This window comes from Amphiura filiformis, chromosome 18, assembly GCF_039555335.1.
Source record: "Amphiura filiformis chromosome 18, Afil_fr2py, whole genome shotgun sequence".
In the NCBI taxonomy this organism is placed as follows: Eukaryota; Metazoa; Echinodermata; class Ophiuroidea; order Amphilepidida; family Amphiuridae; genus Amphiura; species Amphiura filiformis.
Genome location: NC_092645.1, coordinates 41048771 through 41064746, shown reverse-complemented (window position 1 = coordinate 41064746; position 15976 = coordinate 41048771). Strand labels below are relative to the sequence as shown.

Below are 15976 nucleotides of genomic sequence, written 5' to 3'. Positions count from 1 at the left end.
GAAGATGTCGTAGAGTCCATGTTAACAAGAAGAAGACAACAAACAAAATTATGGCACTACTGCCGATATCTGTAAATTTTGCACTTCATGTACTTCGTGCTCATCTGCAGGTGATGCTGTGGAAGTCTGCAAATCAGCAAGCCCCTCCTGAGGAGTCAGCAGATATCACAAAGTTTGGCTGGCAGATCAAGGACGACACCCCTGTGCCTGTCATTGCTCAAGTGGATCCAGCACCACCTGAGCTGATGGACATCATCTGGTGTCACAGTAAAGCACGAGAAAGAAAGTGCGGGACCGAGGCATGCAGCTGTCACAAGGAGCATCTCACATGTACTTCATTTTGCAAATGTGATGAAGACGTGTGCTGCAATCCTTACACCAAAAGAGTGACTGAAGACGCAACGAATGATGGAAATGATGAGGACGAGACTGAAGAGGAGAATGATGAGGACGAGACCGAAGAGGAGAATGATGAGGACGAGAACGAAGAGGAGAATGATGAGGACGAGAATGAAGAGGAGAATGATGAGACAGACAGTATTTTGGATCAAGATGACGGTGGCATGGACTTGGATGATGAGTGGGAGTGACAGTAAACACCAACTTATGGTATTGTGTATAACACATAACATATATCAAGTTACGGGTAAAGGTTTTATTACATATAACAAATAGACAACTTCAATTTATGTATTATGGACTATAGACAATCCTTAAAGCTCACAGATATTTAGGGAATTGATAGGATATTGGCCCAAAATCATGAAATAAAAAGGTATTGATAAGAGTTAGATCTTAGAGCATTTGGAGTTACCTTGATGCATTTCATGGTACCGTTATAAGTGCTTAAGATGCTTCTTACCTAAGATTTATATAACACTCTACAGATTTATTAGTAACGGATGCAGCTATTGAATTAAAGTGACGTTATACATTTAATAAGAGCAGGCGAAGTACAGGGAATAAATACCAGTGACAACCAAATTAAAAAATGGAAAATGTATTTCATACTATGGTTATTTACGAGAAATTTTGAATGGCATCTAGCAGCCATCTTGGATTTGAGCTGATCCCGCCATCTTGAACTTGAGTTAATCCCATCCTTTGATGAAATTATTATTCCCCAGATATGGCTTGCTCATATTGCACATTAGTTTTGGAGAGCAAGTTATATTTCCAAGATGGCGGATGGTGGCCATCTTGGATTTGAGCTGATCCCGACCTTTCAAGAGAATAGTAACGTTAGAAATGGATTCCTCGCACCAAAAAAAACCTTGAAATGATATATTGCACATTAATTTTGGGTAAGGGGCTCAAAAGTTGCATTTTCAAGATGGTCGATGGCGGCCATCTTGGATTTGAGCTGATCCCGACCTTTTAAGAGAATAGTAACTCCAGAAATGGGTTCCTTGCCCCAAAAAACCCTTGAAATGATAAATTGCATATTAATTTTGGGCAAGGGGCCCAAAAGTTGTATTTTCAAGATGGCAGATGGCAGCCATATTGGATTTATGCAAATTACGAGAGTTGCCCAAAGTTGCCAATTTGGCAACTAAACTAAATTTGCTCAGGGACCCCTTGAGACCACAAATCAAGAAAAAAACTTCATCTAGTACCAACTATTGCAAGGTTGGTGTACATGGCCTATGGGGGTGTCAACTGGACTAAATCTGTGCATATATTCTTTTTAAAAACTTACAGCTCAAAATTGAACGTGCATTAGCACTAACTTACAGCACGAAATGTAACAATGTAATATGCATCACTTAAAGAATATATTGTTATGAGTATCCATATTTAGAAAAAGTTACATCTTTATCAAGAAAAATCTTTTTTTTCCTCAAATACATAATTATTAAAAGGATGCCCAAAATAGTTTGCACTTAGTGCTTCTATTTTTACATGCTTTTACTCCGCTCTCTTAAGTGCTTTCAAAACATTTTCTGCTGCATGAAATCATTGAATTCAGCAATTCAAATATACTCTGACTCGACATGTAAAATGTTTTTGCAGCAGTAAAAAGGCACTCATCTACAGGGGGCGTACCAGGGCCAGGGGACAAAACTTCCAAATTGGCTCACTACTAAACTGATTTTCAGGGACTCTCTTTTGGAATTTGCAGGAGAGCATTAAATAGCTCTTCTGGAGCCTTCAAGGAGAGCTGTTTAGAGCATTTACAATAGAATGTAAAGAGAGAATGGTCAACTAAAAAGAGCTAAAAATCACCCTCCTATATCAGTCACATATGACGTAATTTGTGGTCAAATTTGACTAGAAAACAGGTAAAGTATTATTATACTAGGAATCTAGTATTTGACTACACCGAATAATACAATGTTATTTTAATAACATATATTAAAATATTTTACCATTGAAAACATAGCTCTTGTGCTAGTAAGTTTATACCCAACCACAAGGCACATATATCTTCATAAATGTATTTATTATCCTTCTATATTTATCTCTTTATTATTTAATAATGAATTTTGTAAAGGGTATCACTACAACACGCCCTGTGTTTCAGTGGCATCCTCATCATTTTCACATTATATTATCCGATATTTGTAAAAGCCTTTTTATATTGTAATTATATGTATGGTTGGAATTTGATGAAAATAAAACTGAACTGAACTGAATGTATTATGCAGTAACTTTGATAAAGCACTTTTGTACGAAACGTCAGTGAATTATTATTTTATATTAAAACATCGTTGAACAACACCTTTTTGTTCAGTTTCTTTCCACTTTTTACCATGCGATGTAACGTGGGACTCTTAACGTTTTTCTTGCTCTTTTTTACCCTTTTTTAAAAAGTCAGAGTTAGGTTTAGGGTCTGAGTCGGGTTAAAGCTTTCAATTTTTAATTTTAGTAAAACAGCTTGAGTGAAAATAACACTGCACAAATATGTTCCTATTGCATATAAGTTGATATACCGTATTTCGTCAAATAGTCGCCCCCCTCAAATAAACGCCTCCCCCACCAATTTTTCAACCAAGATGTTTCAAAAATGCCGATATTTCCATGCTATCTTGTGTAGTAACCTTACCAAGTTGCCCATATGGGCGATAATAGCGTCAGTTTTTGGCGAAAATCTGGATTGGAAACCTGGAAGTGAACCAGAATTCAGTGTTTCTAGTTCATAGTTCGTCATTTTAGCGTGAGAAGTTTACCTAATGATTTTAACAGGAATTATCATTCTAAAATTGACCTTGAATAAAAATGTAACGCCCCCGGGGGGCGTTTATTTGACGAAATACGGTATCTGAAAGCTTATGAATTGCACATTATAAAAAACATTATTGTGTGAAATTTCACTTTCAACTTACGGTCAATAAAAATGGGAAGGAAGTGAGCATCTCCATGAAGAAATGTTTGTTGACAATCTGTTGATAAATGTTGCCCTGTTGGAAAAATGAAAAATATGAATATTAATGTGAAACCTTATTAAATATGTGACACAATCTGGTCCATGGGGGCCAAAGGCGGGAAATTTGAAACTGATATAAAGGTAAAAAAATGTGGAGTAAAAAAACAATAAGAAAATAGGCATCAAAAAACTTCATATTAACTTTAGAACCAAGTATGCTAGACCTTTGGTGTTTTCAGTAAATGATAGCCTATTGTATGTATAATGTAATAATTACAGTAACTCAATTTTCAAAAATGCCTCCTTTGGCCCCCATGGACCAGATCGTGTCACATATAAAGTGTAATTGCTAAATATAGTGTGCCCTCTAACCCCAACCCTAACATGATGTTGAGGGCAGACTGGATTCTGCAATGGGATATACACTCCTTATTGAAGACATGTCCTTAATCATCCACAAAAGTAGTGACTTTCAAATGGGGTTTCCTAAATGGGTGACTCCATTTGAAATCTACACTCCCTATTAAGGTAATTCGTATTCGTTCAATCGTTGTGTAACCCCATTTGTTTGGCTCAAAAAGAAAAGAAAAGGGAGAATATCTGAAGGTAAAAGCCGATAGTTTGTGTCTTACTTTGTGAATTCAGTTAGATCTAAATAAATATTAAGCTTGAACTATATCGAGTTTCATTTAGCGAAGAAGATTGACAAATTTAAACCAAGAAAATTCTGCTGTACATTTCTGCAATCAGAAGTAGACTTGTGCTTGTACATCTGGCTTGTAGCCAAGGTGTGGTCCACTTTTCAGGGGGAAATGTGAAAATGTACGGTACACTAGAAGGATCAAATTAGAAAAAATTAGGCATATGAGCAAATTTCTTTTTTGAGAAAAAGGTCTACATTTTGGAAATTCCTCAACCACCCCACCCCACCCCACCCACAAAAAAATTCTTGGCTATGAGCCTGGTTAGTTTAATTATTATTATTATCAAGACATACCTTGTATTGTAAATATAATAACAAAAATGTTTGTGACAGGCTGAGAAGTGCAATTGTGAGTTGTATGGCCCACAGCCAGTCTGGTCTCTGTACCCACCATAATCGACACCTGTAAACAGTCGTAGAAATACCAACCAATTACTAGTATTCATTAGTATTCATAACTTGTTATTTTCTGTTATCTTGTTTTCAACATTTATTTATAACATTCGGCTGAAGCCAGGCAAAGCCCATAGTGCTCAGCTAAATTCAAGGGATGCCAACCGAATATGTCAGGACAGGGATATGGGAAGAGGTCCGATTTCATGGTTGTTTGATGGGATCATTTATTAGATTTTCAAACAAAACATCATGTACAACCAAATTTTAGGCTTAAACAGCGAAAGGTGATATCGTGCTAATGTATACAGATGCTTTTGAGTCGTTCTCAACTTAAATTTCCCCTCTTTTACAAAATTATTCACTTTTATAGTATTTTTTAAAGCTTTTTCGGACATAAAATGTATCTATTAATGCCAAAATTGGTGGCGCTATTTAGTTACTGGAAATTACCCTTTCAAGCTTTTAATACAAATAATTCCTTTTATTGTTTAATAAAATATGTTTATAAAATTTCCTTGTTGCTTGTTTCACCTATTCCATCTGTTTTAATGGCGGTATTAATCACCTAACCCTCACAAATAAAGAAATATGATTTAGGATAAATAGCGCCATCTATAGTTTGCATTTAGTTAATAATGAAGCCAATTCTATATACATCAAACAGCCGTGATTTTAGATGCAGGAGTACGCAAAAGCTGCGAGGACGAGCATGGATCGGCAACCAAACTTACACAAGGCAATGTGGGGAATAGATCCCGGCTGCAGTGGTTAGAAGTGAGTGAGAAGACCACTGCACTAACCCGTCCTCCCATTTTTTCCACTTACTCGATGCCCCTCTGCTTTCTGTCTGTACTTTTATATTCTCTAGGTACCTACAAAGTAGTATATTGGGGGTCTCCTCCCCCTCCGAACTGGCTGCCCAGCATCATCTACCAGACAAAAATCAACCAGAACTGCCCTTTTATACTGGTTCAATTTGTCACCCACACACAACTGACTCTGATACGCCATTGCCCCTCCCTTTACTATGTTTTGAATTTCTATGTTCATGCTATCCTGTGTGTATCACAGTCTTTTAGTATTCAAAAACAGATCAGATTTGGTTATCTTTTACCAAAACAAATTAATTAAAATAAAACCTGACCTAATTTGCTTTGTATGTTATGGTTATGCCAATCAAACAATTTCTTAGCCCTACTTCGATCAAATATAATAGCCTATTATGACAGCTCTTATATACAGGGTGTCCCAAAAAAAAGAGGCCCCACATTGCGCCCTCTTTTTCTCCTATTTCTGAAAAGTTGCTCAAATATATTTTGGTATGTAAAGAAACCTTCAATCGTTAGCTTTAATAAACCAAAACAATTATTTCAATCGGCTCATAACTTTTGAATATATGTCCTTTTAAAGAAATGTATCCGTTTTCACTCTGTCCACGGAGGAGGTTTGGCTACTTCAAAGATTGAAAAGTGCATATACCATGCATGAATATAAAACATTCCTCGATGATAACTTTATAAAATAACAACTTTATTTAAGGGAATGGGCTTTACCGGTGGGCTTATGGGTTATGGATTTTGTTAAGTGTCATTAATGTGGGCGAAATTGATGCGGGATGGGACTTCTTTTGCTATATTTGCAATTACTTATGTTTTTCTCGTTTCTTGCTTTCTTTTTATTGACAACATAAGTCATTTCTCTTTTTGGAATAAAAGGTAGCCCTGAAAAGGGCTGTTTAGTTTGTCTTTGGTTATTTTGAAGTGAGTTTGCTGTGCTGCTCTGCCTTCTACCTGGTTGCCTCCGACAGGTTTCAGCCCTAGTTCTCATTGCATTAATTGCGTTGCGTACCATCCTTAAGGCCTTGTGCGCCGGATACTTGCGAATGCAGCAGTAATCTGGGTAGCAAAGATGTTTGAAGCTAGCTGGTGATCCTCGCTTATAGTGAATGCTTTCCCAAGACTAATGATATTATCTATCCATGTCATTAACCGTGTGTTTCGTTTAAATCTTTGATGTAGCCAAACCTCATCCGTGGACAGAGTAAAAAACGGGTACATTTCTTAAAGAGGGCATATCGTCAAAAATTGTGAGCTGATTGAAATAATTGTTTTGGTTTATTAAAGCTAACGATTTAGGGTTTCTTTACATACCAAAATATATTTGATCAACGTTTCAGAAATAAGAGAAAAAGAGGGCGCAATGTGGGGCCTCTTTTTTTTGGGACACCCTGTATTACTGCATCTTAACTCTAATGGGGGCACGGTGGTGGAAAAGCACAGGCTTTGCATTGCAATTGGAGGATTGCGATGTTGAGCCCGACGGTGCCATCGTGTTGTGTACTTGGGCAATGCACTTTACCTCACTTGCCTCTCTCTATCCAAGGGTGAAATGGGAAGCTGTTATAAATATTGTCCATTGAGTGCTGCCCAAAGGTATGAATCATACCCATGGCATGTTCATACTATGAGCATGCCATGGGCATTATATGGCAGGCGACATATTTTAATGACAGCGGAGTAAATCTAAAGGGCCTTGATACATGTGAAAAGCTCTGTATAAATGCCTACAATATATTTAACTCTTCTGGTCTATTCAAAATTAATTTTTGTTTCATTTAGTTATTACTTACCATCTTATGTCAAGTTCTTCATCTGGTGTTACTTTGCTGCGAGAGAAGAGAAAAAAAACAGTGAACATAATTTTAAGTTTAAAATTCTCAGTACAAAATCCAATTTTGATGTTACATACCTCGATCAATGACAGTTTCGTGCTAACACTTATAGTCCAGGCAAAGTAATGGTTGACCTCAAACAAATTGCAACAGAATTTTTTTTACCACAATGCATTTCCATAATGTCCCTAGAATGACATACTAAAAGTCCCTAAATATCCAAGTGGTGGAAATATGCCTAATTTTAGCACTTTCTCGAATTGAATGACTAATCCCACCTCTTCCTTATCCAACACTCAACAGAGACAAAGGGAACTACTTTCTTCCGCACATATATGACCGAGTCCTAAAACAAACAGCGCCACAAACGTCAGCTCCAGCAGGTAGCAGCCATCGAGGTGCAGGGATTGGTCATTCAATTTGAAAAGGTGTTAAGTGTTAGCACGAAACTATCATTGATTGAGGTAGGCTATGTAAGATCAAAATTGTATTAATTTGTTCTAACAATTTTGAACTTAATATATCATTGACAATCCTGATGAAGTTATTTGCGCAGTGAACATAATTATTTAAGAAATAAAGGGTAATGCATGATCCTTTACACGAAAATAATGTGTCCGAGGCAGTAAAACGTAAATAATGGGTGAGGCGCAGCGAACCCATTATTTAAACGCTTTTTACTGCCGAGGACACGTTATTTTATGTAAAGGGATAATGCTGCACCCTTTATTTCTATTCTATTACCACAAAATAGTGTGATTTAAAGAGAAAATATCAATTTTTTGCCCAAATATTTCAAGTTGTTTACCTCAAGGTGGAGGCGCACACGCGTAGCCAAAGCGTATGCACATTCCAATAACACAACCTAACATTCCATTCTCCCCATAAGCAGGTATGCACATACAATAACACACCCCTGACATTCCATTCTCCCCTACATAAGCAGGTGTGCTGTGCGCTCTGCTGTGCGCTGTGATGATAGAAGAACATAAATTTCGTTGCCCTTGACACTTTATCGCTAATTAATGGTCTATCACGTGACGCGTTTCAACAAATCACAGTGCGCGATTTTGAATAATGGGTCGTGGGGGTAATAGAATCAACAATAAAGACACTATCAGCAATTCACCAAATCAGAAAATCAATTAAGGTACCAGTTATGTTCACCCCCTGTATATCCTAGACAAAGACAGATATATCATAATTGAAACCAGCAGCCAATAGCTCCATCTGTTAGCTCGAATTTAAGACCTCATTTGTTGAAATTGTTCAAGAAATAAAAACACGATGATCCAAAAACCCAAGGAAGATGCCAATTTAATAGTTGCAGTTTAATTGCTCCATCGCATGGCTTATTGATTTGTACACAAAGTGTTTGCAAACAAGAGAACTAGCGTTATGCTTCCATTGATTAGCACATTAAAATAATGTTTTATGGGCAAAGCGAAAGGAAAATCTTGTGCTTTCATTGATTAGAAGTTAGAACACAAAAGTGCAACTTTTGATTTTGTTTCTTCATTCGGTTTTACCGTTTCTTTAATTCTCAACCAATTTTAACAAATAAGGTCTTAAATCAGAGCTAAAGAGTACAGGTTTTGGCTGCTTGTTTTAATTTTGACATTATTTGTCTTTATTTAGGATATACATGGGTGAACACAACTGGTATCTTAATTCTTTGGCTTACTAGCTCTTACTGTACTTTACATGCAAGCAGGTGTTGAGATCAAAAGCACCCTATAAAAATGCCTTTAAGAAACTGATTGTGACCAAATGTTTGAAAAGTAAAGAAGTGGTTTACGCAAATTTTTAAAGGTTAATAGTAATTTACATGTTCATGAATAGAATCAACTACCAGCATAATATTTGAAAACACTGTATTATTAGGAAAGTTGATGATTTTCATCATGAACCCCATTTTCCTTTCATTATTTTAGTCCCAAACCCCAATAATCCTTACCCTAACCATAAACTTCACCCCAACCGATATCCGAAACCCTTATCCTAACCATTAACCTAACCATAACTCTGAACATAACTCCAAGACTCTAATCCTGACCCTAACCTTAGCCTAACCCTAACCCTATCCCTAACAATAACCCTAATGCTAACCCCAACCCTAAGCTTATCCCTAACCCTAACCTAAAATACCCTAAACCCTAACTAAAATGCCCTAAACCCTAACTAACATGCCCTAAACCCTAACTAAAATGCCCTAAACCTTAACTAAAATGCCCTAAACCCTAACTAAAATGCCCTAAACCCCAACTAAAATGCCCTAAACCCTAACTAAATGCCCCAAACCCTAACTAAAATGCCCTAAACCCCTAACTAAAATGCCCTAAACCCCAACTAAAATGCCCTAAACCCCAACTAAAATGCCCTAAACCCTAACTAAATGCCCTAAACCTTAACTAAAATGCCCTAAACCCTAACTAAAATGCCCTAAACCCCAACTAAAATGCCCTAAACCCTAACTAAAATCTCTAAACACTAACTAAAATGCCCTAAACCCTAACTAAAATGCCCTAAACCCCAACTAAAATGCCCTAAACCCCAACTAAAATGCCCTAAACCCTAACTAAATGCCCTAAACCTTAACTAAAATGCCCTAAACCCTAACTAAAATGCCCTAAACCCCAACTAAAATGCCCTAAACCTTAACTAAATGCCCTAAACCCTACCTAAAATGCCCTAAACCCTAACTAAAATGCCCTAACCCTAATCAAACCCTTTTTTGGACTAATGATCCTTCAGACTACTGGGCTGTTTCCCACAATCCTTGCTATAGGGGTCTGCTCAAAGAATGTATCCTACACTTCCCATAATGCATTTCCCCATTTAAATTTTCTGCACTAATTTGCTATCTAGTGCAACATGGGTCGATAGTAACACAATGTTCGCAATCAACAGGGCACATCCATATCTTGCAAAATATGCCTATCAACCCATATTTAGCCAGTCTATTATCAAAATGAAAGCAAAGTAAATCTGTACAAAGTATAATGGGAGTGTCATTTGATGAAATGAGGTGATGTATCATGTTGCAAAGGATTCTGGGAAGATATCTTCTATGGGGTCTGCTTACCTTAATTCTGTTGTTAGTGTTGCTTCTGTGGTAAAGTTGATTATGTCTTGTGATTCATCTGGACTGCTGAGGTCATGATGTGGAGGGATACTTGACGAAAAATTACAAAATCTGCTGAAAAATACAAAATGCAAAGACAAAAAATGCTAACATTATAGTTTGTCTGATAACTTATATTCTTGCATGTATATAACTAATAATCTACAGCCACAGGTGCTAAATTGTACCTGGGAAGGAAACTTACACACAAAACCACTGGAAAGATATGTTGTGAATGTTATAATTATGCACAGACAGCACCCAAGTTCAAAAACAAAAAAGGAGTGGCTTACCAGTGGTATCTCCAGGGGCCAAGGGGGAAGCTGCCCCCTATGAAAAGTCTCCCCACCCTAAAATTTAACTTTAACATTTTAAAGCCTTTTTTGTACTTTTAGCAACTTTTGCTATGCTACACATGAAAAATCTACACCAAGAAGTCTCACCAAAATTTATTTCTTCACAATTCAGCCCGCCTACTAAATATATGGCAAGGTGTTCAACAACTGTCTGTATATAGGGGGGTTTTTAGGTGAGATTTCATGGAAAACAGCCCAGCAGGGCAAAACACAATTATATTTTTCTTTAGAGTCTTGGATGTAATTTCCTAGGATGACATTTTCTTGGATAATTAGAATTCACTGACACTAATCCTCAAAGGATTGTGTACTAAGGCAAATGTAGTAATTGGCTGTTCCATTTACAATGTAACATCCACAACCCCCTGTGGAAGATCTTGGAAATATCTTCCACAGGGGGAGTATGTTTTTCGTATGTAATTGGTCAGGGTTATTCATTTTGAAAGTCATACTCCCCCTGTATTACCTAATATATCTTCCACAAGTGGAGTGAGTATTTCAAATGGAAGTTACCCAATTGTCTATTCTATTTGAGACTCATACTCCCTCTGTGGAAGAATTTAGAATCTTCCACAGGGGGATTGTGGATTTTAAATGGAATGGCCCAATTGCAATTTGTACTGCTGAGGGCAGTATCTGAAATTACAAATGGACATTAGATTATTCCTTTGTGCCAAATGCCTTTTATAGCAATCTCCAGGTGCATTTGAAATGACCAAGGTATGAATGGTCAGTAAACTAGAGCGGTTACTGCACCATAGCTGAACCATAGGGCTCAGCAGTATATTGTGGTATACCATTGTCACCTGGGGTGTCATACTTTCTTGGGATTTTGAGATATAGACCCAAAATAGGAATATTGACCGAGTCTTATGAGGAGTGAACCCCCCGGTGAGGTCATTATTTTTATTACTTTTTCACTTTCATTTGACACCACTCAGGGAGTCATACCTTTGTGGCATTTCAGACCTGTTAAGCGATTTTCATTATCTGCATCAATAATTATATTATTGAAAAATAACACTTGGATGTTTTGCAAAATTTCATTCTACAAATCATATACTTTGAAAACTTGCTTGATTTATTGTTGTTAACAAGTTATGTACATTATACAAAAGTGTTGTTGTTTCAGCCTTCTTAACAACATATCTCAATAACCACAGGACCTACAAAAATATATCTGCGATATTTGAATTCTTCTACACACACGCTATGAAAAGATCAATGCAAGTGGTTTTGCCAAAGCTCAGTACCATTTACAAAATGCTGTGAACTACCAAATCGGAACAGTTTAAAATAGTTGCTAACCTTAAACAATGTTGTTTAAACTTTTACACAGCATTTTCACAGTGTAATGTGCTATTCCAATTACAATCCACACTACCCCTGTGGAAGATTTTGGAAATACCGTAAACAGAGGGAGTATGTTATTCAAATGTAATTGGTCAAAGTTATTCATTTTGAAACCCATACTCCCCCTGTATTATGGCTTTACCTATATCTTTCACAATTTGAGTAAGTTTTTCAAATGAAAGCTACCCAATTGTCTATTCAAAACTTATACTCCCTCTGTCAGAGTATTTACCTAAATCTTCCATAGGGGAATGTGGCTTTTAAATGGAATAGCCCAATGAGCCATTACAAAGGCATCTCATTATATAAACTAACAATTTCAATACAAATCATACACAACAAAGCCTTTAGAGATATTCTTCATAATTTCTCCATTTGCCCGAAACTGAGCATCATGAATAATTCCCATTAAAATTTTATATCTCCAATTACTGCTGGGACTTCCTAGAATTCTGAAAACACAGCCCTCTAAAAAGGACTCCAGGGAAAGATTAACATCCTACTCATGTTTATGGACCTAGAGTACCAAGTTAAATTTCAAATCAATTCTCATTAAAATTTATATCTCCAATTGGCGCTGGGAATACGATTGTCAGTCCCAATTTGATTCTCCAGAAGTACTATAATCTTTTTATATCTTTTCTAATTCCCCCAAAAAAGTGATAAAGTGCTCATTTTTGATTCAGACTCGATGCTTTTAAAACACCGCAGCTAGGCGCGATGAAATTAAAATGTACATTTTTGAAAAGCAGGCGGGGTCTGCATCTTCTTTTATGGTCATTATGCCAACCTTAAACTTTCTAGCAGCCAATCACAAGTGTCCATGACTGCGATATCGCAGCACGATGCAAAAAAGGGGAACAAAATCCAACTACATCACAGACCAAAATTTCCACCGCGCGATGAGAATTTTCACCGCCAAGCTCGTAAAAACCTGGCTCAGATTTCAATTTTATATCATCAGAGCATCGCATCGCACTGCGATGCGGAGTCTGAATCGGACTTAAGGCAGGAATCAGTAATTTATCATAAATTAAGACAGCTACCTATGCAAATGTAGCATTGCTTATTTGTATTGCTCGCAGGCACCATCTTATATTACAAACTAAATTAGATTCACTTCTGCGTGTCAAAAACCTTAACCACTGTAGTATTGCTTGCATTTTATTCAGATTCCTCTTTCTGCTTTTTCTGTTTCAGTTTTCTCTTTCTCCTGTAAGGGCTAACAAAATATGATGTTTCAAAGTTGTGGGTGATTCAAAATACAATGCAGAATACACTGTTATTTTCCTTTTTTCAAATAAATTTCCAAGTCAAATTCCTCATACAAGGCTAAATAAGTCATACTGTAACATTCATTTTCGTGCCCTTTGCATTAACAGTTACCGTGAAAATAAAAAATGCATGAACATGTTCCTTTACGTATAAGTCTATTTACGAAACCTCAACATCATTAACTTAAAAGCAAGCAAAGCAGTCTAAAATCAGCAAAGCGTAAACAATTACACTCGCAGTTACCACTTTTACGGTATCTTAAGGGGGTACTACACCCCTGTGGTAAATTTGTGACTATTTTTGCATTTTTCTCAAAAAATAATAACACACTGGTAGTCAAAGTTATGTATATTATTGGGGCAAGAAATCCAATTACTACACTGAAATTTCAGTGACTCAAGACAAGCGGTTCAGTCTATATGATAGGAAACGAGGTACATCCTTGTGGTACCTTATTTCTTATCATAAATAACAAACCGCTTGTCTTGGGTCACTGAAATTCCAGTGTAGTAATTGGATTCCTTGTCCCTATAATATACATAACTTTTGTTACCACTGTGTTATTAGTTTTGAGAAAAATGCAAAAATAGACACAAATTTATCGAGGGTGTAGTACCCCTTAATGCTCTTTTCATTTTCCTTTTTTATAAAGATAGTTGTTCCAACAAAAAAAACATTCAAAGCAAAGTTTGGACCATTACTTGCCTTTTCACTTCCACCTATATGGCTAATAAAACAACATGATATGTCTAATAAGTCTGACCTGTATTATAATTTTTTTTAAAGCACCTGCTCTAAAAAAATAATCCATCTCTTTGTGCTGAAATATCATGGAGTATTGTACTGGAAATGGGCTATTCCATTTAAAATCCACACTACCCACGTGGAAGATTTTGGAAATATCTCCCATAAGGGGGAGTATGTTTTTCAAATGTAATTGGTCAGAATAAATCATTTTAAAATCCATACCCCCTCTGTATTACAGCTTTCCCTATATCTTCCACAACTGGAGTGAGTTTTTCAAATACAAGTTACCCATTCTATTCAAAATTCATACTCCCTCTGTGGATGACTTTAGCTAAATCTTCTACAGGAGAAGTTGTGGAGGATATGCTTTAGGTTTTGAAGGCTTATTTGTTTTTTTGCTTGCTTGTTGATAATATGTTTCATGGTTAAAACAACTATCATTTAAACACAAGTTTCCACAAATAAACACAATTGCTATTTTGTATTTCAAAAAGATTTTCTAAATAGTTACTGCACAAAAATTGAAAGCTATATACATGTAGCACCTTTCTTTTTGTACCTTATTTATTAGATTTGTCTTCGGTTTTCATTAATTTGAAAATCATAAATTGCTTCATCAACAAAATAACACACACTTGTGTGACACTCACTTCAATTTAATTGCACCTAATTTTCAAATGACTTTGTAAATTGATTGATGCATTTAAAATTTGACCCAGATTATAGATTTGAATCACTGTATTACTACGTCACTTCTGAGTGCATAATGATATTTAATTTTACAATTTGAAAATAACTTCTCAATAAAAAAGCAGTGCAGAAATAGGTTATATTGTTTGAATGAATACTAATCAATGCTTGAAGTGTTTCTATGGCAACAGGTTTTAATTTGAGTCATCTTCATAATAATAATCATACCCATAATTATCATCCTCATCATCATTCATTTCTTTTCTTTCTTTCTTTCTTTCTTTCTTTCTTTCTTTCTTTCTTTCTTTCTTTCTTTCTTTCTTTCTTTCTTTCTTTCTTTCTTTCTTTCTTTCTTTCTTTCTTTCTTTCTTTCTTTCTTTCTTTCTTTCTTTCTTTCTTTCTTCCTTCCTTCCTTCCTTTCTTTCTTTCTTTCTTTCTTTCTTTCTTTCTTTCTTTCTTTCTTTCTTATATAAATTCGCTAAATGTATTTGAATGGGGCTTCAACTTCGTCAATACTGCTGTTTTTTTGTTTTTTGCAAATTTTTTAATTTCAAAAATACCAAATGATAACTTGAATGAATTATCCTTCACTTTTAAGCAATTTATGAACAATTTTAATTTTTTTACCCTTCCGCCAAATTTTTCATTTCAAAAATACCAAATGATAATTTGAATGACTTATCCTTCACTTTTAAGCAATTTATGAACAATTTTATTTTTTTACCCTTCCATGAGGGATCACTGAATGGGTCTTTAATTCTTACTTAACCTGGGATGACCAATCAATCTCTCATTATCACAACCATCTTCTTCCTTTTCCTCCTCCTCTTCCTCCTCCTCCTCACTGCATCAGTCATTTATTTATTATCATCATAACCATCTCCTTCTTCCTCATCCTCTTCTTCCCCTGCACCCTCATTCTCCTCCTCCTCATTATTGTCATTGGGCCCATTCATCTGCATTTCTCACCTACCCCCAAACCTCTTTCAACCCAAAATATTAATATTCATATTTTCAAACATCCTTTGCCAAAACTGACAAACCATACTCATACGTTTCTCATTTTCTTATTCAGAGAGCAGTATTTTTACACATTTCTCCCAGGGGCGTTTTCAATTTGAGAAGCCATCAATAATATAATATAGATGGTTTGTGAAAGTGCATGAAGACTTGCAAAGAGGTAGATGTGCTTTGTTCGATGTGTTGTCAATGTTAGGACATGTTTCCTTCTACATGTAGGGGAAGTGGATGTAATTATGAATTCTTTTTGAGAACATCTTTATTGTTAGACATA

General features: G+C 36.0%; 1 protein-coding gene across 1 annotated transcript in view; it reads right to left on the bottom strand.

Moving 5' to 3' along the window:
• Nucleotides 1–15976, bottom strand: part of LOC140138676 (potassium channel subfamily T member 2-like) — a 222648-nt gene that overhangs the window by 86475 nt on the left and 120197 nt on the right. Inside the window, 4 exon segments of the mRNA XM_072160422.1 lie at nt 3327–3401; nt 4365–4473; nt 7096–7131; nt 10223–10336. Coding sequence (XP_072016523.1) covers nt 3327–3401; nt 4365–4473; nt 7096–7131; nt 10223–10336 — 334 coding nt within the window.